The sequence below is a fragment of the Tympanuchus pallidicinctus genome, unplaced genomic scaffold (assembly GCF_026119805.1).
Source record: "Tympanuchus pallidicinctus isolate F22 unplaced genomic scaffold, pur_lepc_1.0 scaffold4, whole genome shotgun sequence".
Classification (NCBI taxonomy): Eukaryota; Metazoa; Chordata; class Aves; order Galliformes; family Phasianidae; genus Tympanuchus; species Tympanuchus pallidicinctus.
Window position 1 is genome coordinate 18,826,122 of NW_026294758.1, and position 25,695 is coordinate 18,851,816.

At 39.4% G+C, this 25,695-nt stretch overlaps 2 protein-coding genes across 17 annotated transcripts in view; one reads left to right on the plus strand and one right to left on the minus strand.

Moving 5' to 3' along the window:
• Positions 1 to 363: 363 nt before the first annotated feature.
• On the minus strand, positions 364 to 24,245 carry RNF170 (ring finger protein 170). 12 transcript variants are annotated; one of them, XM_052700413.1, is made up of 8 exons: positions 24,119 to 24,138; positions 18,331 to 18,401; positions 16,854 to 16,997; positions 11,871 to 11,946; positions 10,654 to 10,765; positions 9,580 to 9,653; positions 7,245 to 7,349; positions 364 to 3,860 (listed from the first exon to the last, which is right to left on the minus strand). In XM_052700413.1, exons 3-8 carry the CDS (start codon positions 16,988 to 16,990, stop codon positions 3,591 to 3,593), a joined length of 774 nt encoding a protein of 257 aa, XP_052556373.1. In that variant the 5' UTR covers positions 16,991 to 16,997; positions 18,331 to 18,401; positions 24,119 to 24,138; the 3' UTR covers positions 364 to 3,590. The 12 variants fall into 12 exon arrangements, with proteins under 12 accessions (XP_052556373.1, XP_052556374.1, XP_052556372.1 ...); XM_052700414.1 differs by lacking the exon at positions 24,119 to 24,138 and adding an exon at positions 20,578 to 20,594; XM_052700412.1 differs by lacking the exon at positions 18,331 to 18,401 and having other exon boundaries at positions 24,119 to 24,245.
• HOOK3 (hook microtubule tethering protein 3) overlaps positions 24,246 to 25,695 on the plus strand; it is an 81,271-nt gene continuing 79,821 nt past the window's right edge. For 2 of the 5 annotated variants that reach the window (XM_052700371.1, XM_052700369.1), the window contains exon 1: positions 24,247 to 24,430. In XM_052700371.1, coding sequence (XP_052556331.1) covers positions 24,374 to 24,430 — 57 coding nt within the window. In that variant the 5' untranslated portion in view covers positions 24,247 to 24,373. Of the gene's footprint in view, positions 24,431 to 25,695 lie in introns of all 5 variants that reach the window. The other 3 variants (XM_052700372.1, XM_052700374.1, XM_052700373.1) reach the window with 2 other exon arrangements.

Sequence of the window (25,695 nt, forward strand, 5' to 3'; positions counted from 1 at the left end):
AATAATTGTCTATACTCAGCATCCTGAAAGTTTAGGTCCTATGACACTGCCCTAGTAGAGACTGAGGGATGAGAAAAACCCATCCAGAAGGGATGAGGAGGACCTGAAGACATCAGCCGGATTGTTCAAGGAGAAGACATTTAATGCACCAATATAATTCTGGGACTAAGGCCTCTGAGATTGTAATTCCCATGTTGGTAACAACAAAGCTAGAAAGAGTTACAGCCCGTGGACAGGATGTCCAGACATAACATAATAATCAATCAAGACTGTAGCAGAGCTGTCAGCAGGCTGGTGAAGGAGAAAAGGAGGAATAAAGACATTCACAGACAGAAAGGCAGTAAAATAAATCAAGAGAATCTCTTACTTTAATACCAATTTATTATCATTAAAATAACAAGAAGTAGGTTTAAATCTTTTTGTCTTAAAAATCTAGTGTAACACACAGGTCTCTTACAGTTCTACAAAACCTATTGCAAAATTGCATCCCCAAATTACACCACTCTGCCCAATCCTCCCAGGCATCAATGGTGCGAGTCACAAACAACATGAAACTGACTGTGTTATGCAGTGCTTGTGATAAGGGTTATCATTAGGCCTTGAGATGCTACAAGTTATTCGGCAAGAATTCTGAACACAGATTTTCCTTTTTGTTAATATTGCTGGAATAATGAAATATTTCACAGATTTTGGTGAAGTCTTAAGAATCTTTGAAGAATTCTATTTTCCCCCATATTGCTTCTTTTCTACTAAAGCCTTTCTCCTCCTCTTTCTTAGAGACATTAGCTCCATTCCACACAACAAAACCGCAGCGATGTTTGCTCCCCTCAAAGCATCATGTATTTCTTTTCTGAAGCTAGTGCCCAGGTGTAGCACTTACACTGAACATTGCCACCAGAATAACTTGTAAGTGTATACTTCAGGAATATTAAATGGTCATGTATTTACCTCCAGCTTCTTGGGAGCTCTGCAGCTTCAATTAAGCTGAATATGATAGCAGCACCCAAGGCAGCGAACCTAGAGCTAGTTCAGATTTGCCTGGAGGAGCAGCAGCCATGCACTGCTGGTCAGCTGCAGCTTCACACTGCAACTGTTGAAAAAAAGAAAAGCCTGAGCAAGCCATAATACTGTTCACTAGTGTCTTGAAGAACCAGAGGGAAAAAGAAAAAGTACATCCTGGTGAAAAGACAGGATGGTCCTAATTCTGTCAAGTGTTTACTCTGCTGAATTAAAGCTTACAATGTTATTCAACACTCAAAAGTAAGCAGAGGACTCCAAGTGAAATCATTCTGCTAGCAGAAAAATGGTGAACAGAACACAGGTAAACCTTATGTATCTGTGTGGATGTGGCAAGTACATGCTTTCAGGTACAAAAGGTCTGTTTTTCAGGAACAGATTCCTTAGGTCATTTCTCCATGAACTTCTTCACAGTATCATGTAGAATTAGGGAGCTCACTGAAAACAAATCACCAAGCAGTTTCACATGCACCTCTGTCCACTCTAGATCTAGAGAGTCATGACAAAAAATATAACCACAATTAAAGGATAAACACGTGGGAGTTACCAGACTGACAGATTCTATGAACGGACTCCAGTTGTCCTACAGAAGCAGTTCACTTGACGCTCTAGGTAGACCCACAAGCCAAACTCCAGAGGTGTTAAATTAACTTGATTAAAAATACCTTCTGGAGTTTGCACTCAGCTGGATCTCTTGGGGAAAAAACAACAACAAAAATACTGCCTATAGCAAAACTACAAAATCTTGCCTTATCTAACGTTCTAAATTATTATCTTGCTTTACATAAGTTCATGAGTATCCCATACATCCCTCCTCTTTTCGTTTGAAACCATTTCCTCTTGTGCTATCACAGCAGACTCTGCTGAAGAGTCTGTCCCTTCTTCCTTACAGACCCGTTCAGTTACTGAAAGGCCACTATATGGTCTACCTGGAAGAAGAAGAGAAGTCTTCTCTTCTCCATGCTGAACAGCCCCAGCTCTCTCAGCCTAGGTACTAGAAGCTGTGGAAAGGTGCCTACATGGGCAACACAGAGAAGCCATGAGAAGGTCCCTCTCATTTTGAGTCTCATAGAATAATATGTAAACATGCAAAGAATCACCTGTCTCACCACAGTCTTTCAAGTACTCAGGAAGTTAAAGTAAAATGACAATTATCTTTCCTAACTAATTATCTGTCCTAAGTTTTCTAACTAAAATTTACACAGATACAGAATATTTTTGAGCTTTCTAGTGACATTCCCTTTCATAAAATGAAAATATTTTCAAATGAATTCTGTAGCTCTGATAGCCTATACTGAAATGCAACAGAAAATAAAAAATCAAAACCAACCAAAAAACAGAACACCCCGTTCCCTCTCCCAAAAAATTGAAGTTAAAAATCACAACCACCAAAACAACACCTCTCTACCAGCCCCCTAAAAAAAAAAACCAACCAAAAAAACCCCCACAAACTTTTAGGGATTGGATCATCAATAGCCCAGTCATTTTGAAAACATCTTCAGGACTTTTTTTTTGTGGTCCCTACTCAAAGATCTTTTTCAAGTTAATTCAAAATGCCCTCTACCCACATCAAAATCAGTCAATCAAACAAGAAAACCCCAAGGGAAAATTAAACGCCTCATATCTAAGTTGATTAATATTCGTGTTGAAAATGTACAATCTGGTAAAGTTCCGTAGTGTAAACATCCAGTTGTGACTTCTATAATCACTGCCTAAAATCTGAGGGTCCTTTCTACTGCCTAAATGCTTAATGCAGCCTAAGGCATGCAAATGCCCAATGAAGATACACTGCACTGACCCAAAGCTGCATTAGAAAAAAACACTTTCAAGATACATACCGACTAAATAAACAAGTTTCAGAAGAAAAGAAAAACATGCTCCCATCAAAAAACAGAGCAGTAGGCAGTCCGGCGTGTATTACATAGGTTTCTCCTTGTAGATCACATGGCGAGTGCTTTGTTATAAAATAAGAAAATAAAACTGTATGAATTGCATGCAACTGTACACAGTGCAGCTCAAGCAATACTGAGGTGTTCCCCTTGTTTCTGTGAAGCAAGTGGACAAACTGCAGGGTGGTAATGGTACTGTGGTCATTGGATTTCTTCCACAGAGATACACAAAGCTACTTTTATTTAAAAGCCCACAACAGTGAGACATTAAACATATTGATAATTGTCCTGCAAAGAAGTTTTCAATTTCTTTATGCATGTCTAGAGTACCGAACATATTCGTTTTCCTTTAAGTCCTTTGCTAGAACCCCTTTTTTCACAAGTCACTTCAAATGAGGTGTTTTCTGCTTTGATCACATACAATTGTACCTCAGGTATAAGCAGATGAAGGCAGTTCATTACATTATAAAACTGACGTCATCATTATGAAGCATACGTAATACAAAAGTTAAAGATTCCAGTTAAGCATCACCACACACTAACCTTTCATATTTGTATAAGACGATCAGTTAGAAGCTATGGAATTATAACTACTGAAACTGTACACAGGCACCTTGCTATTCCATACTCATGGTTCTCTTTTTGAAACATTCCATCTCTGTGTCTAGCTGACCTTCAGCCATTTCATCTATTCAGACGCTGGGTCACCACTTCTCGGTACATGATGGAAATATATATCAGCAGAAGGAAAATGACAAAGAAATCATCCAAGAACCCCAGAATTCCAAAAAGAGCTTCAGGAAGAAAATCCAGAGGTGACGCCAAGTAGAGAAAGGCTCCAAACAAACAGAGGAATATTCTGATGCGAAACATCCAGAAGAGGCCTCCAACAGAAAACATCTCCCTGAATGCATGCCGCAGCAGAGTAGGCAGATCCATAATTCTTTCCATAATCTATGAAGAAACAAGCCAAGAGTTTCAGTGTGAAGTTTCTATTACTGCATTACAGCTTAGGTATCTGTTCATTTGCAAGAAAAATGACCAAACGCTCTAGACTTAACTTTGCTGTGTTATATGTCACTGTTAGAACACTTATGTTTTCAAGCAACAGCCTTAAGCTATATTGCTCAGAGTAAAACATGCATTTCATTTGTCACTAAGTACATTATCTATTAAGAAGGGAAAGCAGTGGATGAAAACAAACTACACAGAGACAACAAATAGCAAACTGTTACTGAAGTTTTTATGAGAAGAGAAGAAAACTACGGATTCCTAGGGGGAAAAAAAAATAGTTAAGGTAAAAGAGATTGTATTTCTTCAGAAAGAAACATGACACATCTTTCCTCACGATACACAGTGATTCTCAAAAGCTAACAGAGGATCAAACTTTCACATAAACTAAAGAACCTTTAAATTAATCCATCCCTGGATCCTTCCATACTATAGTTCTATCATCTTAAGTGAGAGACTGCACAAGAGAAAATAGGTATTTTTCGCACTGAATCAATTTCTACTGTATACAGAGCTATGATATCAAATGGATATCAAAACACTGAAAAAGCACTTAAGAAAGGGATGTTACATGTGGTTAAGGCAACACATCACGTATAATTAGAAAACAAAATATCTAACCCAGGCTAGGGTCTCAATGCAGACTTCTGGGATAATCCAGGACAGTTTATTGACTGGTAGACATACAGCTCCCAGAGAAGTCTACTGGAGCCTGAAAATTAGTTTCTTTCTATTCTGGATCAAATGCTTTAGAACACAAACCAAAAATCATTTGTCTCTTTGGACTGTAATTTTTCCGTTAGCAATGTTTCATTATTCCAACAGCTGCACCAAAAGTAATGCCTCCTTTTTATTATATTGACCCATGACATCAGAGGCAGACACTGACATTATGGCAGCAGAGGGTGAACTTTCCCACCAACGCTCCACTACATACTGTTGCTGTGTGACAGAGGGCAGCAGAGGGGCACTCTGACATGCAGCGCATATGAAGCAAAGCTGTGTCGCTGAATTCCTCCATGCAGAAAAAATGACACCCACTGACATTCACCAACACTTGTGAAGGATTATGGAGACCAAACAGTGGATGTAAGCACACTGAGGCAGCAAGTGGTGCATTTCAGCAGTGGTGACAGCAGCAGTGGGTCACCTCAGCCGGTGCAGATTGTTCTGAGCACGGTACGCAGCCTCTTGTTCACTGCTGGCGGAAATGCACAGCTAATGGTGGTGACTGTGTTGAAAAATAGTGTTTCATAGCTGAGAACACGCTCTATCAAATAATGTTACTGTGCTCTTTGTATCTACTGCAGTTTCCATGGAAGTAAATAGGAACAATTACTTTCAGAGTAACTTACGTATATGCTGCCCAAGACAATTTATCTTTACTCAGTGCAGCCCAGACAAGCCAAAAGGTTGGAAAACCATTACATACGTACATCCAAATCCAATGAACAGCTGAAGACAAGCAGTGTATCAAAGTTACTGGCACCCACATACATGCGTTTCATTTCACGAGTCAAGACATGCACAAAGACAAGTTGACTTTCTCAAGTCAAAGGTTGAGTTTCTCAAGTTCACAGAACTGCAACCATGTCTCTTAGCTATTTATTAAAAAAAAAATCCTGCTTCCTTCACTCAGAGGTCTAAATACACACTGTAATATAGCCTAGCAGGGAAAAAAATAGAAATCAAAACTGCATACAGCTTGAAATCTGAAGAAAGGCACAGTAGAACTTCAGATTCTTCTGATCAGTTTAAAGAGATTAATCAAGGGAGCATGATTATAATAATGAGGGAGCTCATTTATTTCATTAAGCATTTTTACTGGTTATTAAATCCTTTCAGAGTAAGGACTTACATTTCAAGGAACAGGTTAACACAGGAAAAGGGAATCCAAGGCTTTTTTAGTAATTCTTGTTCACAACAGAAATAGAAATTTCCACAAAGATATTACAAGTAAGTATATTTCAAGCCATCTTAATTTAACTTATCTAACTTAATCACTCCATCCCTGGAGGCATTCAAGGCCAGGTAGGACGGAGCCCTGGGCAGCCTGATCTGGTGCATGTCCCAAATCAGGGCGACTGGAACTGGATGGATTTTAAGGTCCCTCCCAGTCCAAACTATTTTATGGCTCTGTAACTCTGTTAACCATATCAGCATGGATTTCCTAAGGCATGAATGTCCAGCCTTTTGACTTTCGTGTGCCACTCTGAATGAAGAGGAATTGTCTTGGGCCACATATAAAATATACTGCATGTATATAACAATGTTTTAATATACATTAGTTATAATATTTTGAAATACATACTTTTTTTTTCTTTTGTACTTTCCTTTTATTTGTATTGTAGACTTTATCATAAAACATTTAACTTATTGTGTTACTTTCATGCAAAAAAAAAAAAAAAAAAGGTGGCTGCTAAATGCATGATTCCATTAATCTACAAATAAATATATATATGAACATATATATATATATATATATATATATATATATGAATAAATGCAGGTATAACGAGTGTCCTCTTTAAACCACCCTTCAACATGCTTGGATTAGCAAACTGACACAAGGTGATTATTACTTGTACATTGCCCCCACGTGGTCAGAACAGCAGAAACGCTAATTACATACAAGTTGCAAAACTAATTTTAAAAAAATCACAAGATATTACAGACTTCTTGTGAGTTTTTTGAGATGTTAAAAATTACAGGATTTGTCAGTACTGCATGAGTATTCTGGATATCTCTTCCACAGTGAAAGTGTTAACATACCAATTTATTTTATGAAATAACACAAGCCCAAGCTCAATAATTAAACAAGACAACTTATATGTCAGCTTAATAACAAGAAATGTGTGTCTTCATAGGCACATGTGTTGGTAGGTTGCAATAGTATCATCAGCAATTACTGCTTTTTTCTCCCTAGGCTGCACAACCACATGTAATGTAGAATACATGTGGGTTTTAATTTGGCTGAGTATGTAGGGTGTGCAGAGGAGGCAGAGTTAGCACTGCCCTGTGTCCAGCCCTGCACAGCATTCCATTGTCACTTCTGCAGTCCACACTCAAGCTATGCACAACAAACTTATGAAAAACACTGCCTACAATCACATAATAAATATCAAAATTCTAAGATCTTGTGAGGATGCATTACTAGCTGCCCAGCATCGTAAGTGACCTGCAGGTTGGATATGCCTGTCCTAAGAAAAACCTGTGTAGTCTGTATATATCGGATATAGAAAATTCAGTGGGGAAAAAAAGTTATCCAAATGCTGTTAATCATCCCCTGAAATTACTGACCTCCACCCAAATTTACCCCAAACTTACAGATCTGGGTTGTCCTGAGAATCTCCGATTGTAATCATTAACATCTTGTAATACTTGAGTTGCACCCTGCTGATCTTCACCGAAGAGTGGTAAAAACAACGTCACCTAGGCACAGCAGGAAGATTTTGGTACATGTTCAACCATCTCTTAAATGCAGATATTGAGAATTACACTATATTACAGTATATCTTCAGTTAATTACACAGAACAAACTTGTGCAAACTACTTACTACCAAACTAAAAGGAAGACTACTAATATTTACACGGATACAACTTTTATATTTTAACAAGTTATTTGCCAATAACTCTTCAAAGAATATTGATGCATTTTTAAAAGACCCTTAAAAATGTGCATAAGAACCTTCCATCTAAGAGTACTTTACTGTAGCAGAAGTTGGATAGATGATTCAGAGAATAAAGTTAATTCCACAAATTAACCTAGTTTCATTTCTTTAACTCAGAAATCAAGTAGAGCATCCGCTAAGGCCATTCTTTGTCACCTTTAGAATCACTTTGCGTTTCCACAAACAAGCAAAACTTTGTATTTCTCCCTGTGGACAACTGTACCAAAAACAAGGTGAATAATAAAAGACAGTAGTAAAAAGACAACAGCCTTCATACCTCTTGTAAGCACAGAGAATTCACTTATGTTCTTGGACAAACTATCATGCAAACAAAAATATGTGAATATGTGTTCATGTCTCTCGTATTTTTCTGTTTAGGAGCTTCTGAAGAAGTAAGTCTTGTATTTGAAAACATGTTCAGCTATAAAAATGTAGCTTATCGTAGCAAACAGAAAATCTTTATACTTAAAATGATCTTCATAAGTTCTCTCTACCGACCATTAGAAGTTTTGAAAACCAGTTTACGGCTCTAACAGCTAATAATTCCCAGCTCTGTGTTAAATCAAAAGGGGGAAAAAAGTAATGTTCAGAAGGAAGGTCTTCTCCTTTCTCCCAGGCATGAAACCATTACTTGGTTGTTGAGCAACATTTATTCATTTCATTACATTTCGTGTCAAGATAAATAAGTTTTAAAAATAATGTTTCTTCAAGTGTTCTGATGTTATATTAAATCATGTGTTTCAAGAGACTGAACTCCTAGCAGCTTTTGAGAGTGTAATGCAAGGTATGGTCTTGTAGGAGATTTTAAATGCAGCAGTCACACTTGGAAAATAACAGCATAAGCAGAGCTACATTCCAGTTCCAGCCCTGCTATAATCCTTCTGTGTGACTCATGTTGTTCATGTATATACACCTCCGCTCCTAATTTTAGTGATGCTTCACTTTTACCTTGCAAGAGGGATAAGAATGAATGCATAATCTTGAAAGCAATCCCATCCAGTGTATTTATTACTCAGATGACAGAGGAATATCTATCTACAACGAGACATTAAAGAAAAGAAACTCTTCAAAATATCTTAATTTCAGCTTTTCCATCTTCTGTACCTTCTCTGTCTCTCCTCACAGGCTACACTCAAAACTCATTAATTCTCTAGGAATATCTACTTCTCTTTCTTTTATCTGCTTTCTTGTGGTCCTGCTAAGACACCAAAACAAAACAGGATATAATGTATGGGCAGTGCCACAAAGCATGCTAGTAACTTCTAATGGATTATGTAACTCTGTAGTGTTTCCATTGTTAAAACACAAAGGTACTTTTGTTAAAACCAATGATAAAAAGAATGATACTCATAAAAAGAATACATAAAAAGAATGATACTCAAATATTGAGTGTTAGTGAATTGCAAGGACATATTTCAAACTAACAACATAAGCAAACTGTGCAGGGAGTAAGTTAATGTGCTTCCTCTGCAAAGTCAAAATTAATAAAAACTAGAAGTAGAACCAAAGCAAGAAATTGACAGTTTTGTGTGTGTTTTGTTTGGCAGAGATAACAGGAAGGAAGAGGACACTTATTAGAAACCAGTAGTATTTTAACTACTGGAAGTCTTCCAGACCAGCTAGGTCTCTCAGATACAAGTTCTGGTTTAACAAGTTGTTTAACATCCCAAACACAAAGCAGAGAAGAATCATAGCTAAGATCTTATATTGTTCTGTTTTTCTATACTCCTTTACAGAAAAATGTCTGGATAAGCAGTGCTGTTCACTTAAATCTGAGTTTTTCTTAGTTTTATTTTTTCTCACACTTCTTATTGGCAAAGCAAAACATTTAAAAAACAATGCCCACCATCGACATTCCCATATCCACGTACTTTCAGCTTCAGATTCCTTCTTCTGTCAGTCTTAATAAGGCAGCTCAAATATAAGTACTGCACTAGGTAAGTTGCACTAGGTTGCTAAACCATAAGGCCCAGGATTACTTAAAACATTACCGTTTGTCTGCAGATTGGACAACGGATGGCACCAAGCCATGATCCATATCTCCAGTATGCAATGATGCAGGAACCTGACACACATAAATTGCAGATATTGACACTTATGAGTTAAAACATAATTGCATGAAATGATACGTTAAGCATCAGCAAAACAACAGAGATGTGTGATTTTCAATAGACTGTTCAGTGAAGATACCAAGAACAGATGCATTCAAATTCACCACTGTTAATCAGAAAAATCCTGAACAGGTTCTGAATCATCATAAATTTTAAGATATTGTTTTCTGAAAAAACAGAAAATGCCTTAACTATTAGTTCAGAAAACAAATAATTAAAACTGTTAAGAATTGAAAAGTTAGAAATAATAAAAATATCAAGACACGAGAAATTCATCCTGAAAACCTGGCTTTAATATCAGAGCTTTAATGGGTGAAAAAAATATATGAAAATCTGTTTTCTTTTACTCTTTTCCTTATATGTGATTTTTTTTCCTACAACCAAGCATTATATACACTGTAAAACTAGACAACTGCAGTGAAATAATTCTATTGGGAGAACTGAGGGAGAAGAAGCAAAATAGAGCTTTTATATGTGCATTTCTCAATTCAAACAACTGGGCATCAAAGACAGGCGAATATTTTAAGCATTTTAAGCTAATGGTAATTCTACAGGACTTCTACAAAACAAACAAACAAAATACTCTGTGATGATAAGTCCAATAAGATTTTTTTTTATTTTTTCTAAGCTAGTTTTTAAAATGGTACCTTTCCAAATGTATTTCAATCCCTGCTGTTTTTCAGTAGCAGGAAATAAATGATACTCTTTGTCCACAATGCTTTTAAATGCATTTTTAATTTTGATAGCATAGAAAAAAATCTAGCACATTCTGGAAGCAACTAGTTCTTAAAATGCATTTTATGAACAAATTACATAAAAATTATTTTTAACACAGATGTGAAGATAAGCAGTTAAAATCCAGCACAGCTTTCCATTGGGGTGACAGTACGACTGCCAGAAGTTTCTGCTTCTGTTCTAGTTTTATCTTTGGGAGTCGGAGGTTTTCCAACTTACCACAGAAGAGATGCCCACAGTTTGTTTCTATGGGAAACGTTGCTTGTTGCAAACAGACTGGACAAGACATGTCTGTATAGAAGCGATGTCTGTCACCATTAGAAGCATCCTGCTGGGACAGAAGAGAAATAGGAAATGCCAGAGATACTATTTATTACATAATAATTCCACTGAACTTAAATTAAAAAAAAAACCAACAAAACAAACAAACAAAAAACCCTGTAAGTTGAATATTCAAATATGCAAAACCAAATAAAACCTAACTAAATTTAAATTAAAAAAAAATCAAATACGTTTAAATGCAAAAACTGTTTCACTAAGCATGTTCTTCTGGTGACAAGCACATTACTTTACCCTTCACCTGTTACATATGTAAGAGCTTCAATCCAGTTAAAGATCAGAAAGGTAGAAGCCTTCAGGTCCTCCACACTAAGTAGAATACATAAGGCAAGGCATACTGAAGCACTGATATCAACTCAGGTCCACCTATTTTTCTAATTAGCTTTGTCCCAAATCAGACACTTGAACTGCACTGCTTACCAACTGCACAATTTAGGGTTCTCAAACACTGACACCAGCTTGTGTTCATCACTGCTATGACCTGTTTTTTCCTTCCCAATTTGTTGTGTGCTTCCTCTACTTAAAAATGTACTCTCGTAAAAAAAAATCTGTTATTATTTCATGAATGATTGAAGACTCTCCTGAACATTCTCCCATAAGTATGGCTTCTCTCACTCTAGGTTTGGGCCTCAGCAACTGCTAATAATGTGGCTACACGTTAGCCTCTCATCTGCATGCCAGAATTGTGTGCAAACCCTGTTGCCTTGCTCTGACTGCTCTGGCTGATGTACCATTGTTCTGCTACACAACTTGTCCTTTTAATCATCTGAGCATTGTCCTATGGCAGCAAGTTGTTCTCCAGATTTCCTTTTCTTCACCACCAAATTCCCAGGAGCACTGCAGGAACCACACAACATAACCTAACATACTCCACCTTGTGGCAAAAGCTGTCTTGAAATTAGAACCAGTTACATCTTGTAATGACTTGACGTACCCATAAAAAAAACCCCACATCATCTCATTGTTTGATCAGTTTTAAGGTTGCCTCCGTACAGTAAACCAGATTCAAAGATTCCCAAGACCAGCTTTTTCCAGAACCTTGGAGAGAAGCCTACCCCAAACCAGACTGAGAATGATTCCAACGCTCAGCAAAGCACCTGTTCAGTTTGAAGCTGCTGACGAAGAGCTCGTACTAGCTCTTGATTTTCTGGATGTATGTTCTGGTGTTCATTTCTGTGAAAGGAAATATAAGCAGTAAGAAATACAAACACTGTGAACCAACACTGAAAAATAACTGACTGAAAAAAATGACTTGAACAAAAGAGAAAAAACAATTATTTCCTGCAAGAAGGCATTTTAAAGGAAGTACACAAATAATTAAAGAAAAAGGACAATTACTGTAGATTCTAAAGTAACTCTGGCCAGCAAGCTGTACAGCAGCAAAATTTTTCTAAGTTTCCATAATCAATTAATAACCCACATTAAAACTCAATTTTGATCTGAAAAATTATTCCATCAGCCTGCCAAAAAATAAAATAAAATAAAATAAAATAAAATAAAATAAAATAAAATAAAATCAAGCTGCTTGAAAGATTTAATATTCATCATGCAGAAAAACTGTCTTGATTTCTCATTTTTGTACTGCTGGATTACTTGTAAATTCCTTCCCCCTACTTACTACATAATTTATCATGGACTGAAAAACCTGAACTACTTCAGGTTTATCTGCTACACAAAAGATGAATCCACATTTACATAAGAAGGGTAGGCAAATTTGCTTTAGAATGTTGACTTTACGTAACTATCAGCAGATTGGCTATAAAAAGAAATCTCTGCAGACTCTACTGGCAAGAAGACTACAGGTTAGAAACATCAAAATAAAGAGGAATGTGAGGGAAGACACTCACTGAAGAAAGGAGGCTGGATATATTAAAATTCAAAAGCACAACAGGAATGGGATTGGAATTAGACATGGTACTGACAACATTAAGAGGTGTTGAGTTACAAAAAATATGAGTCAACAACATTGTTTTATTTATCCACATGGATTTAACTGCTCAGCACTGTAGAGGTCTCAGATGGGTTGTGTCTTCCATTTTGAGCAAAATGCATAAAAAGATGTAGGAAAGTTAGAGGAAGGTCAGAAGAGAATGATAAGATCGATAATGTTGACGTTTGTAAAATGTTAGAGAAAAGCAGAAGAAATGGGACCTTGTATGGGAGACTGTTTATGGAGAGGAGACAAGATAAATCTTTCAATCTAACAGGTATGAGTAATTATTTTCCACCGTTACCTAAAGGTTGGTGGTAAACCATTTCAAACTACAAAGTGTACCAAATCAGACAAGATTACCTCAGGGTACTGTGAGCTATGTCTTGCTAAAAGTTAAATTGAAGAATGTGTTATACTGATTCCAGGAGTGACCTAGGCAGTCTGATCCTGTATCAGAGCTGAAGGTTACACTGGTTGAGTTTTCACAACTTTTTCTGAATCTGTTTATGAAAATTCCTCAGTGGCTGTAGGACCATCTGCAATATTTCCTTCGTTTGATGAAAGAAATTACAGCACTGCATTACTGCTATGACATTTTCTCCTTTATTCTTTCTTCAAAGAGGAATAGAAATAAAACTGTATTTTCAGGCTAACAATAACTGTGATTATTTGCAAAAATTGCATTTATTTAGCAGTAATGTGAGTGAAAAATGAAAACTATATGAAATGCTTACACTTCAAAAGTCTGACCTTGTGGAAGTTGTCTGTAATTCAAGTTACATGTTTATCAGTATTTTACTGTTTGGACCCTACAAATTGGCATGTATTGCACCTTTGTTTTGTCAAAAGTTTAATACACATTGAAATTCAAAGCAAACCACATGTAACTGGATTGTGTGAATTACAAGCCAGTTCACCTCGATTCCCTCATAAACAACTAATTGCCGATTTGTTACCAGTGTTATCTAAAACAGACAAACCGTAATTAACAGGGCATATCTTGCATTTCATCTTGGCACAAATAACTTACATACATGACTTCAGTCTGGTATTACATATTATCTTCAATGTGTGTGACCGTGGAGGCACAGAGGTAGAGCATCTGTTGCTTATGCATCAGATGCTTCAGTGGCACAACACTGCACAATGTCAGAAGGGGACAGGCAGTGTTCATGACACATCGGAATCATAGCTTCTGTTGTGCTGTTAGTGTGAGAAAATAAATTCATAGAATCAAAGAATCATAGGATCACCTAGGTTGGCAAAGACCTGAAAGATCACCCAGTCCAACCGTTCACCTATTCCCAATAGCTCCCACTAAACCATGTCCCTCAACACAACATCCAGCCTTTCCTTGAACACCCCCAGGCTCGGTGACTCCACCACCTCCCTGGGCAGTCCGTTCCAGTGCCTGACCACCCTTTCTGAAAAGTAATACTGGATTATTGGAATACTGAAAATTGGAATAAGACACAGTGTAGTGCTATGTAACTACAGACATTTGCCTAGCTAAATACAAGTCAGAAAGAAATAAGGTTAGAAGTAAACAACTTTTCTTGCTTCTGAGTTTTAGACCCCATAACTTGAGGAAAGAAATCTCACAATGTGGCAAGATTTCACCATGTCTTACAAAGGGCCCCACAAAACTACCACTACCAGGAGGAAGGCTGCCCATTTGTTCAGTGCGAGCTGTCACACAGGGGAAGTGAGGGACAGGAGATGTTCAGACTGGCACCATTACTGTTTGTTTGTCATTACTGCTGTTTTTTCCTCCAAGGATAAAGACTTCATGTCTGCTGAAAGTACTAACCGCATTTTATATCAAACCTTTAGTACTCATTTACAATGTGATGATCTCCACATATTTAAAAGATGACAGTAAAAATCTGGCTGCATTTCATCTAAATGAGCAACTCTAAAACGTACAGGGTCAACAAAAGTTCATTACAGAAACAGACCCAAACATCTGCAAATTGGTATATATATCAGTAATTAAGTTTCAAAACCAAAAGCAAAGAGACTTTCAGCTCCTGCCCCAGTGTCATCCTTCCTTGAATTTTCCACTGTAAAGAAGGAGAGTAGCAATACCCCCTAAAAATTCTTTCCATATTCAACTTTTGCCTCCCCCTAGATTTACTGGAACAAGCCCTTTTTGCAAGGGCATGTAGTGACAGGACAAAGGTGTAACTGCTTTAAAGTGAAAGTGGGAAGATTTTAGACGAATGTTGGGTGGAATTTCTTCACTCAGAGGGTGGTGAGGCCCTGGCACAGCTGTCCAGAGAAGCTCTGGTGCCCCATCCCTGGAAGTGTTCAAGGCCAGGAAGAGCTGGTAGGGGGCAGCCCTGCCCATGGCAGGGGCTGGAACTGGGTCATCTTTAAGGTCCCTTCAAATCCAAAATATTCTGCGGTTTTACGACTCCATGCTGCCTGCTTTCCCTTCTCCAGTATTTTTTTATTTACTTCCTGCAACTGTATTCACTCTCATAAGCTTCCTTCAGATCTCCAGACGCTTCCTTCACATATTCGTGCTCAGGACTTATTTCTACCCAACTTAACATTGGTAGCAAAGACAATGGGGGCAACAAACATGGAATAGGAAACAGAAAGATAATCAGGGACAAATAAGAAAATCCTTCTGTCTCCTGTCTCTCCTCCACTGCCAAATATTATTGTACTTCATGTACTGTTGGGATTTTATAACGCACAGATTTTGATGGAGACAACACAAAGAATTTCAGAGAAAAACACTGCTTAATACAGACAACATTCAGAGGCTACAGAAGGCAAAGCGTATATCTAAGATGATGCTGACAAGACCTATAGCAGCCAGTTTTATCATGCAGAAATAAACTGATTTGTAGACTTTTAAAATACGGGAACTTTTTGCTCGAATTTGTTCACCATTCTAGAAAACAAACCAGCAGGGCATGTATCAGGATCCACAGAAAATCTGATTCAGGTAGAAAGTACCAAATCCTCCCCCTGCTTCCTGCACAGCCCTCCATCATCAGTGTATCATCTTCCTGAATACTAATACTAAGTAAACTTCCATTGCCCTTGCCCAATGCTGACCAACCTTATTTTGCTCACTTTTTTTTTTTTCTGTCTTAACTTACCTTCCATTATAAATAGTAAACATTTTGTTTTTAAACCTTAATGGAAAACTTCGAATTCAAGTCACATGTGCTAAGAATAACATAAGAGATAACAGAAGCACAAGATAGGGAGGACTCCTGAGGGAAGAGAAGCACTGTTGTGTCATTTAAATATCTGAAACAGCCTCAGCAGGAAAAGCACATGGATGTGTGTTAATTTCTCTAAAGTTCCTGCTTGTGAACCGCAGCACTGCCCTGCATTTTACCTAAGCTTTTCAGCTCCTGGTGTCTTTCCTGGCACGCTCTCAAACACACCCTACCTTACCAGTACTTCTCATACAGACAGGTCCTCCTCAGTAAGTTTCCTAATGCCAATTCATCTAACTAACATTCGGTTCTCTAAAACGTTAAAATTGCCTTTGTATTCATAACTCTACAGACATGCAATAAAAAACAGACTAAAATCAGTAAAAAGCCAGTCTGAAGCTCAGATTTATCTTCCCAAAAACACACAGGCTAAAATGTTTGTTAGGTTGTTAGGAAAAACTCTGGAACTACAAGTAAGGTTTGATTACTTGACCTTTAAAGTTCTTTCATTCTGGACTTAGCCTTTTCTTTCACAGAAAGTCTATTAAAATCCATTGTTTTCCAAATATTCTCATAAATAAATAAATCAGCCTACTTATTTATGAGAATTCAACTAGAATGTGCATTGAAGGATAATATTCAGCCTTAATTGTGGAGTCATTATTAATAAATCTCTACTTAGTAATGAAATACAACACACCAACCAGTTTGTGAATTTATTTTCAGTAATAAAGAATGATGAACATATAGAAATATTAGACTTGAGTTTTGAGAAATTCATCATTTAACTCTAACTTTGAATTAAATTATGAACTCGACCGAGCAACTGGTTAAGCAGAGTAAATGATCAAATAATCATTTCCTTTATGTCACAAGATAAGTGTCGTATATTTTTCAATTTGTTGAGAAAGTTAGAATTTGACAAACCCAAGCATGTTGATCAATTCCTATCAACATATTCTCACCTGAAAAGCGTATATATCAGAGCAGCAATGAAAGTGAAACTGAGCACAACTGCCACCAGTACCTGGTCACTTATTCCTTCTATAACTGAATCATTATCTAGCTTCAAACTCTGAACTTCTGCCTGGTGACTGTCCATCACAGCTCTAAAATGCAAAAAGAAATATATATGTATACTGAATATCTAGAGATACACATACGCATACACACGTATATTATTAAACAGTTACAAGTAATATATATGCATGTATCTGTTTACACACAAATTCTTGAAGAAAAAAACCAACTGCTGGGAAAAAACAGTAAAAAAAAAAGATAAAACATGCATTTTACCTAATAGAGCTTGCTGCAAAGGACTACAAAACATTTGTTTTGTACACCAGTAAGCAAGTCTTAATGACTGCGTTGCAATCTAAAGACTTTTTTTGAAACATCAATCAAATACCTTACCTGTAAACCTTTACAAAACACATTAAGGACAGGACATCCTACCGCATTTGACATATTCTAACCACAATCTTGTTTATAAAAAGTATGGTTCTACATTATCAAGAATTTTTGCTATTGCATAACACATGACTGCTGCTAAGGAAAGACAATATACTGCAGTATTAAATGTCCAACTGTATACACATAAAACATCTGATGAATTCCGTATTTTATCTATCTCTTCTATGCCTTACCTTTCAGAGAGAAACATGAGGAAAGCCTGAAAACAAAAGGGTATTTTCAGTCTTCCCTGGTCAGACTTGTTTGTTTTAAATTTATTTTGCATATGCAAAACAGAATGACTTGCCAGCACTAACATTCATTACCTACAGCTCAAGAAACAAGCAACATAAAACAGTCTGCAACATACTTCTAAATCACTCCTGCTGCAACCAGGAAGTGAAATGAACTGCAGCTGTGAATACTATGAAATCAGAAGAATGAAGCTAAGTCTGGTAAAAGTAACAAAAAAATGTTGTATTTAAGCTGTGTCCTTACATAGCTGGAGTATTCCCATTCAGAACTGATGTAAAATATCAGCATCAGTTTATGAGGTCAGGGAAGACTGGCATCATTTACTTCACTTTCTATTCCTGTGTGGGTGCCTTAAGCCTGCAAGCTTTCATTAGAGTATCACACTAGTTCACAGCTCATATGTCACTGTCAAATTTGAACCTTGCTGTCTAACAAATACTGCTACAAAAGACATTACCTAGCTCTGAATTACGTACAAAAATGAAAGAGAATTTTTCAAGTTATGGGGATTTTAATGCACAATTGTAATATGCAATCCTGACAAAATTTCAACATGCCAGTCTACACTAACATAAGATGTCATCTTCTCCGTAAGATGACTGGTTTTGCTCCACAGATCCATTCCTGTACGAATCGTGGAGCTTAGTTGTGGGAACTACCTCTGCAGCAGTAAGGCAAGGGAAACCAGTATATTCTAACATTACTATAAAAGGGGTAAGTGATATAATTAAGTACCATAAGAGCAGAGAAAACACTGAGAACGAAGGGCAGATTCCTTTCATTGTTCTTTTATTTTTGGACTTCCACTGTGGAAAACAAAATGAAATAATGAAGCATATATAAGGTAAAACGATAAGCTACATTTGCTTAACGTGTGCCTCAGCCTGAACTGTGACACATGCAGCTTCTCACACACAACTGTCACAGTCTAGCTACTGAAATGCCAATTCACATTTGGAAAGAGTAGGTTTTTCTAAACACAGAATACCACAGACTCATGAAGAGCCATGACTGAAGTAGGTCAATATTGACACAGATTTCATATATACTAATGAACAAAAGACCAGATATCCCTGGAAAGGTCTTACACAGAAACAACAAACTACACAAAGAGCTACAGCATGGTGCTGTATACCTTGTTACACAATGATATAGCTTTTGTTAAAGCTACAATGCTAAGCTGCTGTGGAAATCTTCCGAGCCTAATTTCCTGGCATGCGGCAATGCCTCCCCAGCTCGACATTCCCAAACTGTGCACTTTTTTCTCATCATCAGTCTTGAAGTTTCTCTCTCTTACAATTCCTCATTCTGGGACATTCATTTTTCACAGTTGCATCTGAGGGAGAATGCTGCTATTTTCAGCTCCTACACTGTCTCTCCTTAAGCACCACCATCTCTGCACTAACCTTAACTACGTCACATTGTCATTCCCGGGTTGTTTGCTCCATGCACCTGCAGAAATAACTGGCGAGGAACTGGTCCACAGTCATAAAACAGCTCTGTCAGAACAGACCAGCGTGCTAACAATAGCTGCATCCTATTGATTTCCAAGCAATTTTTCAGAAATGCACACCGTGGCAGTGAGACACATAGATGCCTTCACAGCCTGGCTTTAATTGCCCGGGTGAGTATGCAAAAAACAAAACAAAACAAAGACCCAACAATGGTCCCAAAGAGAACACTACTGAAATAAACTATTTGAAAATTGTCTGACTGAAGGAGAAAGGAATTTTCTGATCTTAAGTCCGCTTGTAACATTTTCCAACAGAATATACAGAACTGCAAGCTTGCAGTTTACATTTCCTCAAGTGCAACCACAATAGCACACAAACAAATTCATGGTGCTCTGCATGCTAATAGCCCTCCAACTGCTGCTATGGAATCTGGTTTTCCAGTGCAAGAGCCTAGCAGGAACCAGCACAATAAAAAACTGAACAACAACCTTAGCTCGTAAGACTTAACATTAAGCGATGTAATGAAATTGTCCTCAGTGACAACCAGCACTGACATGGACTAAGTGTATCTCAGGGAAGACTTGTAGAACCTGACACTAGCAAAGACACCTAATCTCTCATAAAATATTATGCAGTAATAATTGGATGTCATACAACAGAAACTTGATGCTACTTCTATAAAATATTTCGTTCAATCTGTTTAACTTGATCCATCCTATTTGGATGATTATCCAAAAATAACTATTTTCTCAGCTTTCTCAGATTGGCCTTGGAGACCACAGACATTAAATAATTTTAAAGTTGTTTATTTGTCTCTATATAGATTTCTACTAATTTTTTTGTTTAATTATTACAAAGATGATGTCAAAGTTTTGATGCTGTACTTCTTTCACACAAAAAATTAATTCTAGTCCATTCTAGCTTTTTAAGAAAAGCTCCACAACAACACAATGACTTCAGTTAAAGAAGCAAGTAGTAAGAAACAGATTACATTCTAAGAGTTGATCTTTGTTTAGATTAATGATTTTTTTTCTCTTTTTAACCAGTCAGCAGGAAAGTGGCTTTCTGAAAAGAAAGCATAACCTCACCCTGCCTTCCAATTAAAGGAAAAAAAAAAAAAAAAAAAAAAAAAAACCTCCTATCTAAATTGGAATTCATACCATCAACTTGAATGGCAACAGGAATGACAACAGCATAGTTGCAAAGTTTAAAAAACCAACAAAAACTTGCAAGGTAGAAAATGACAAGAACAACAAAAACTCTTAATTTTCAGCTCATGTTCAAGCACTTGCACAAGGCAAACTAGCTCAACTGCCCAGTAAGTAAAACGGACAAGCAATTACTGCTCCACTCCTTGGCCTCACTAAATAACAGCGGGACTCTGCAGCACAGTGCAGATTTACGCGACCCAGGATTCTGTATGGCTACAGAATGTAAATAACCTCAAACAGATTCAGCTGGTCACAGAACACTTCAAAATAGAAAGGGATGGAATTTATGCTGGTAAGAAACATTTCATACTACTCACCTGAACACATAATAGCTTTGCTTTTCCCGAGTTTTGCTGAGACAGATTACAGACAGAAAGCAAAAGTGTTTTGTTTGCGCTTCCAATAGCAATTTTCCCATTTCATGGTTAGGTTGAGCAACAGATACAACTTCATGTGGAAAAAAAAAGAGAACTGCAAGAAGTAACATTACGTTTGTGGCAATATTATTATTGAAAACTCATACTGATAATACTGACATATGAGGGCATGAAGACCCCACACTGCTGTGGATACATCACTGTTTCCTTATGAGACTCTGACGTACTACATACAGCACAGTAAGAGCAATAGTCATGCCATAACTTGCATACAAACAAAAACCAACTTTGCCATGATGTATTAAGTACTTGCTGCTAGCTACCCAAAGTCAGAATATCCCCACAGCTATAAGATTTGTATATTCCAAGTTCAGCAAGTATATCACCATATGCTGATATACTCTTGGAAAGACTAAGATCTTAGGATCTACCACCAAAGGAGGACATAAGCCTAAGGAACAAAGAGGCTCTCTTCACCTCAGAGAAGAAAACAATAAGATAATATAGATGCAGTACTGCCGTGAAATACCGATTAGCAACCAAGAGTGACACAGACTTGGAGAGAAGGCTGCAATTTGCTCAGCATCTGAAAAATATTTTTGATAACAACATGTCCTTTCAAGGATGGGCTGAGGGGCAACTGACTAAGAATAACCTACTTTAGTTCAGTGCTACTTCTGTTGCAATACTGACAGCCACCAACAGTGCTCAAAATATGAAAAAGTGAAAGATGAAGATAGGGGAGGAGGCCAAAGCATATGCAGGAAATTATAATACATTTTGGCTAATGTCTTTTACTAGCAGAACCATTACTTCATTTCCTTAGAGATGTTTCTCACTTTGGCGAGGCTATGAGTTCTCCAGGATAAATGACCTCCTAACCAGGAAAATACTACTGAGAAAGGCAGGCTTACAAAACTGTAGTATTCATAAGTACCGATCACTCTTGCAATTCAATTCTCATTTTTTTAAACACCAAAAAGACCTGTCCTCGAGTCCTAAGTCCTAAACTGAGTCCTCACAAGATAAGGGAATGAGTATAAATTGGTTTCATTTGTGACAGCATGTTCCTCCTAAGTGACCTACTTTAGGTAACAGAAATCAACTTAAGCACACTAAAAAGGGGCAGGTTTATTCTGTAGCAGCCCTTCTATTGAGATCTTTCCTGTTGGAAGTTGCCTATTTTCTACTTTGTGGTATTAGTGTGCTCTGATCATTTGTGAAGGACCAGCAAAAAATACAGGTGGGACCTGACACCACTGTTTGGTTCAGAACGGAAATTTTGCTAATGGATTCTACAGTTACTTTCCTTCATGCAAGATTGAAGGGTATGCCGAGAGTGCATTCAGAGACCATAACAATGGCATGCTTTCAGCACGAATGATGAGCAAGAGGGAATGTACAAGCAGCACTGAAGGTGTGCTCAAAGTTGGTCTTTGAGGCAGCAGTGCAGACAATAAACATACAACCTTTTAGCAGAGAAATGGGTAATGGCAGTGGGTATACTTAGAAAATGTTTTTTTTGACAAAGCAGGGTTTACTTCATTTTTGTGATCGAATTCTTACTTGCATAAAGCACACAACCCCCAGTGATATGTATCTCCATCAGTTTTAATATCAGAAACCAAAGGGCATGTGTAATATGGGAAATAAAAAATAAAATAAAGCAGCATACGAATTAACAAGATACAAACTGTGAGAATGTTAAAACAGACTTGGTAATATTTTACTAGGACTTCATGCAATCTATTCATACAGTATTGCTATGAGTTATAAGCTACTTTGGAGTCAGAAATCAGAATAGCTGACTGAGCAAATTATAGCTGAATATGTTCATGTGCACACACACTCACTGCAGAAGAGAAAAATAAAAATGTAAACAGTCCTGTTAGATTTACTACAAAGCCATAACAGGGCAGGGCCATTTCAGCACGGGATAACATTTCTTCAGTATAAAGATCTGCCTCACCAACATGCTTGCCTGACAGAGCAGTTCTCTGCAGGGCTGGAGAACAGCAACCTCTGTGTGACAACCAAAAAAAAAATAAAAGAAAACAGGTATTCTGCTTCTCCTAATCACATAATAGAATCATAGAATCCTTAGAGTTGGAAGGGACCTCTGAAGGTTATCTAGACCAACTCCCCTGCAATGAATAGGGACACCACAATCAGATCTGGTTGTGCAGAGCCTGATCCAACCTTGCCTTGAATGTCTCCATAGATGGGGCATCAATCGTAACACTAGGTAACCTGTTCCAGTGCCTCATTATCCTCACTGGGAAAGATTTTTTCCTTATACCTAACCTAAATCTACCCTTTTTGAGCTTGAAACCATTTCCCCTTGTTCTACCACCACAAACCACAGAAAGAGACTGTCCCCTTCTATCCTGTAGTTCCCCTTTAGACACTGAAAGGTCTCTATCAGGTCACCTCACAGCCTTCTCTTCTCCAGGCTGAATGGAATCATGCAAGTTAGAATCACTAAGGATGCAACCCTTCAGAAGCACATTCCACAAGGCAAAATACTCCAATGTGTAAGTCTCGTTTTTTTTTGTCAGCCTGCAACTGTTGATGGCTTGAAGAAAAAGACAAAGGCATGATACGTGCAGCATTTCTGCTTGGGGTATCTGTCTGGATGGTGCGTGGCCTGTGTAGAACAGGCCCCAAATGAGTTCTCAACTCTTCCATAAGGCTTGAACAGACGGAGGTTCAAGGCTTATAAAGGAACAGGGCTATAAAGACATGGAGTGCAGAACTGAAGTAATGTGCAGGCAGAGCACTCCCTTAACTTCAAAGCCACAGAGCAGCAGAACATGCTGTGCACAGAATCTCCTCTGGAGATATTCAAGACCCATTTGGACACTTTCCTGTGCGTTCTGCTGCAGGGAACCTGTTTAAGCAGGGCGTCAGACTGGATGATCTCCAGAGCTCCCATCCACCCCCAACACTGCGTGCGGGCGGGGCCACGTGAAAGCGCCTTCAGCTGGGTGACTTCTGGGCAGGCAGGCAGGGAGGTGAAGCAGTATAATAATGCTCAGTGCGATATGGCAATACTCAAATCGAGGCCAAAAGAGCTTTTCATTTCTTTACTTTCCAAGAAAAAAAAAGAAAAAAAAAGAAAAAAAAAAGCTCAACAACTCCTTACTGTAGACAGCAGTGCTTCTGCACGCAAGCTCACACCTGCAGCGAACAGCAAGACTAGAAGCCCCGCTGCGTGTCCGTCCACCGGCAAAAGCTGGCGCTTCTCGTTATTCCCGGCACGGAGAGGGGAAGCGAACTGCAAACGCCGCGCGCTGCCGGCCGCAGCCCCATCTCAGCCCGCCGAAGGCCGCGGCCCTCCGCCCCCGTCAGTGCCCAGCCGAGGGGCTGAGCTCTGCCGCCGGGCCCCGCTCGGCCTTTGCCGCGTCCCGCCCGGCTGCGCGCGCCCGACCACCCCCCCAAGGCCGGCACCCTCCCGGCGGCGGGGTCGCGCCGGCGGTACCTCAGCTCCGGGAGCGCCGCGCTGCCCGCCGGCCGCCGCCCCGCCCCCCGGCAGCAGCGTCGCGGTGCGGCGAGGCGAGGAGAGGAAAGGAGAGGAGAAGGGAGGAGAGGCGGGCGCAGGGCGCAGGCGCGGGCGGGCGGTGCCGCCGGGCCGTAGTGACGTGTCCGCGCGGCGGCCCAGCCGCGACGGGTCAACGGTAGACGAGGGGTGGCAGGGAGGGAGCGCCGGCAGCACCGCGCCGGGCAGCGCCCCGATATGTTCAACGTGGAGAGCCTGGAGCGGGCCGAGCTGGGCGAGAGTCTCCTCACTTGGGTGAGTGCCCGACGCGCCCGAGCCACGGGCCGCGGCTCCGGCCCCGGCCCCGGCCTCCGCTTTCCTCTGCTGGCCGCGCCCCGGCCCGAGCGCTGCGGCCCTGCCTTCATGCTCTGTATCCGCACCGCGGTAACAAAGGAGCCGGCGCCCCGTGGCGCCGCCACCGGCACGGCGGAGGGAGTGGGGCCTGCGGCGGGCAGGTGCCCGGCTCCGTGCGGACGAGCTCGGTGCAGAGCCCGGGCCGCCTGGCCGGCCTACGGCTTTCTGTCCGTCTGCGTTTCTTCTCGTATTCCTAAGCGATGCTTTAGCCCCAGTCGCAGGGATTCGGGAGGTCAGAGATATAATGGACTCATCCTAAGGATTGCCTTTTTCTGTTGATTGTAGGGGATGTTGGCCTTGGGTCTGCAGCTGCACGGAGTGTGGTTGTAGCACACCTACGATGCTGTATTTCTGTGGTTGGGAAGCATTGGGGTCAGTGGGTTTCCTCCCTGCGCTGCCATGGGAATAACCTCTGTGTGAAGCTGTTAGAGGTGATGGCTGAAATCTGCCTTCAGTTTAGATTGTGTAAAGTCAGAGCTGAATGTGGCTACGATGGTGACAGGTTACTTGGGAAACAATAGGATATGTGTCTCTGAAATTAAAGGAGGAGAGCAATGGAAGTACGGCTGTTAGAAGTGAGCAGGCGGCCTGGAAAGGGCAGGAGGCTGAGAATTTGGGGAAGGATCTATGTGCAATACCTGGCTGCACCAATCGCCACTGTATGCGGTCGGAGGTATCTCAGTTTTGGTTTACTTCCTTTGCATCCTTGCCAGTCTTTGTATTTTTGCAGTGGTTGGTCACATATCCTGCTTTTGGCTCCCCTTGCTCTTTCTCAGATGCTGGATGTGGAAGTCCTCTTGCTGGTAGGATTTAAGGAAGTAGACGTGTGTGAGTCCTAGCAGAGAAGGATTCAGCACCAGAAGGATGAGGAAGGCCTTTGGGGTCATGGGAGAAGATCTGTTCACATGCGTTGCCAGCATCTGTTTTCACCTATCGGATACGTGCTTCTGGTTCTCTGTGGCGATAGAGCAGCTGTGCCTCTGAGAAAAGCATAAGCTTAGAAGCACGCCTAGCAGGTGCCCACATTCCCAATGCCGCTGTAACTCCCCAGATTTCCAGGTAACCAGTAGATGAGATCTTTACTTCTAAGCATGAGGCTGCCCTACCTAAACATGTGAGCTGCTGCAGGATTTTCTGTCAAAGAGATAGAATTTTCTCTTGTTGGT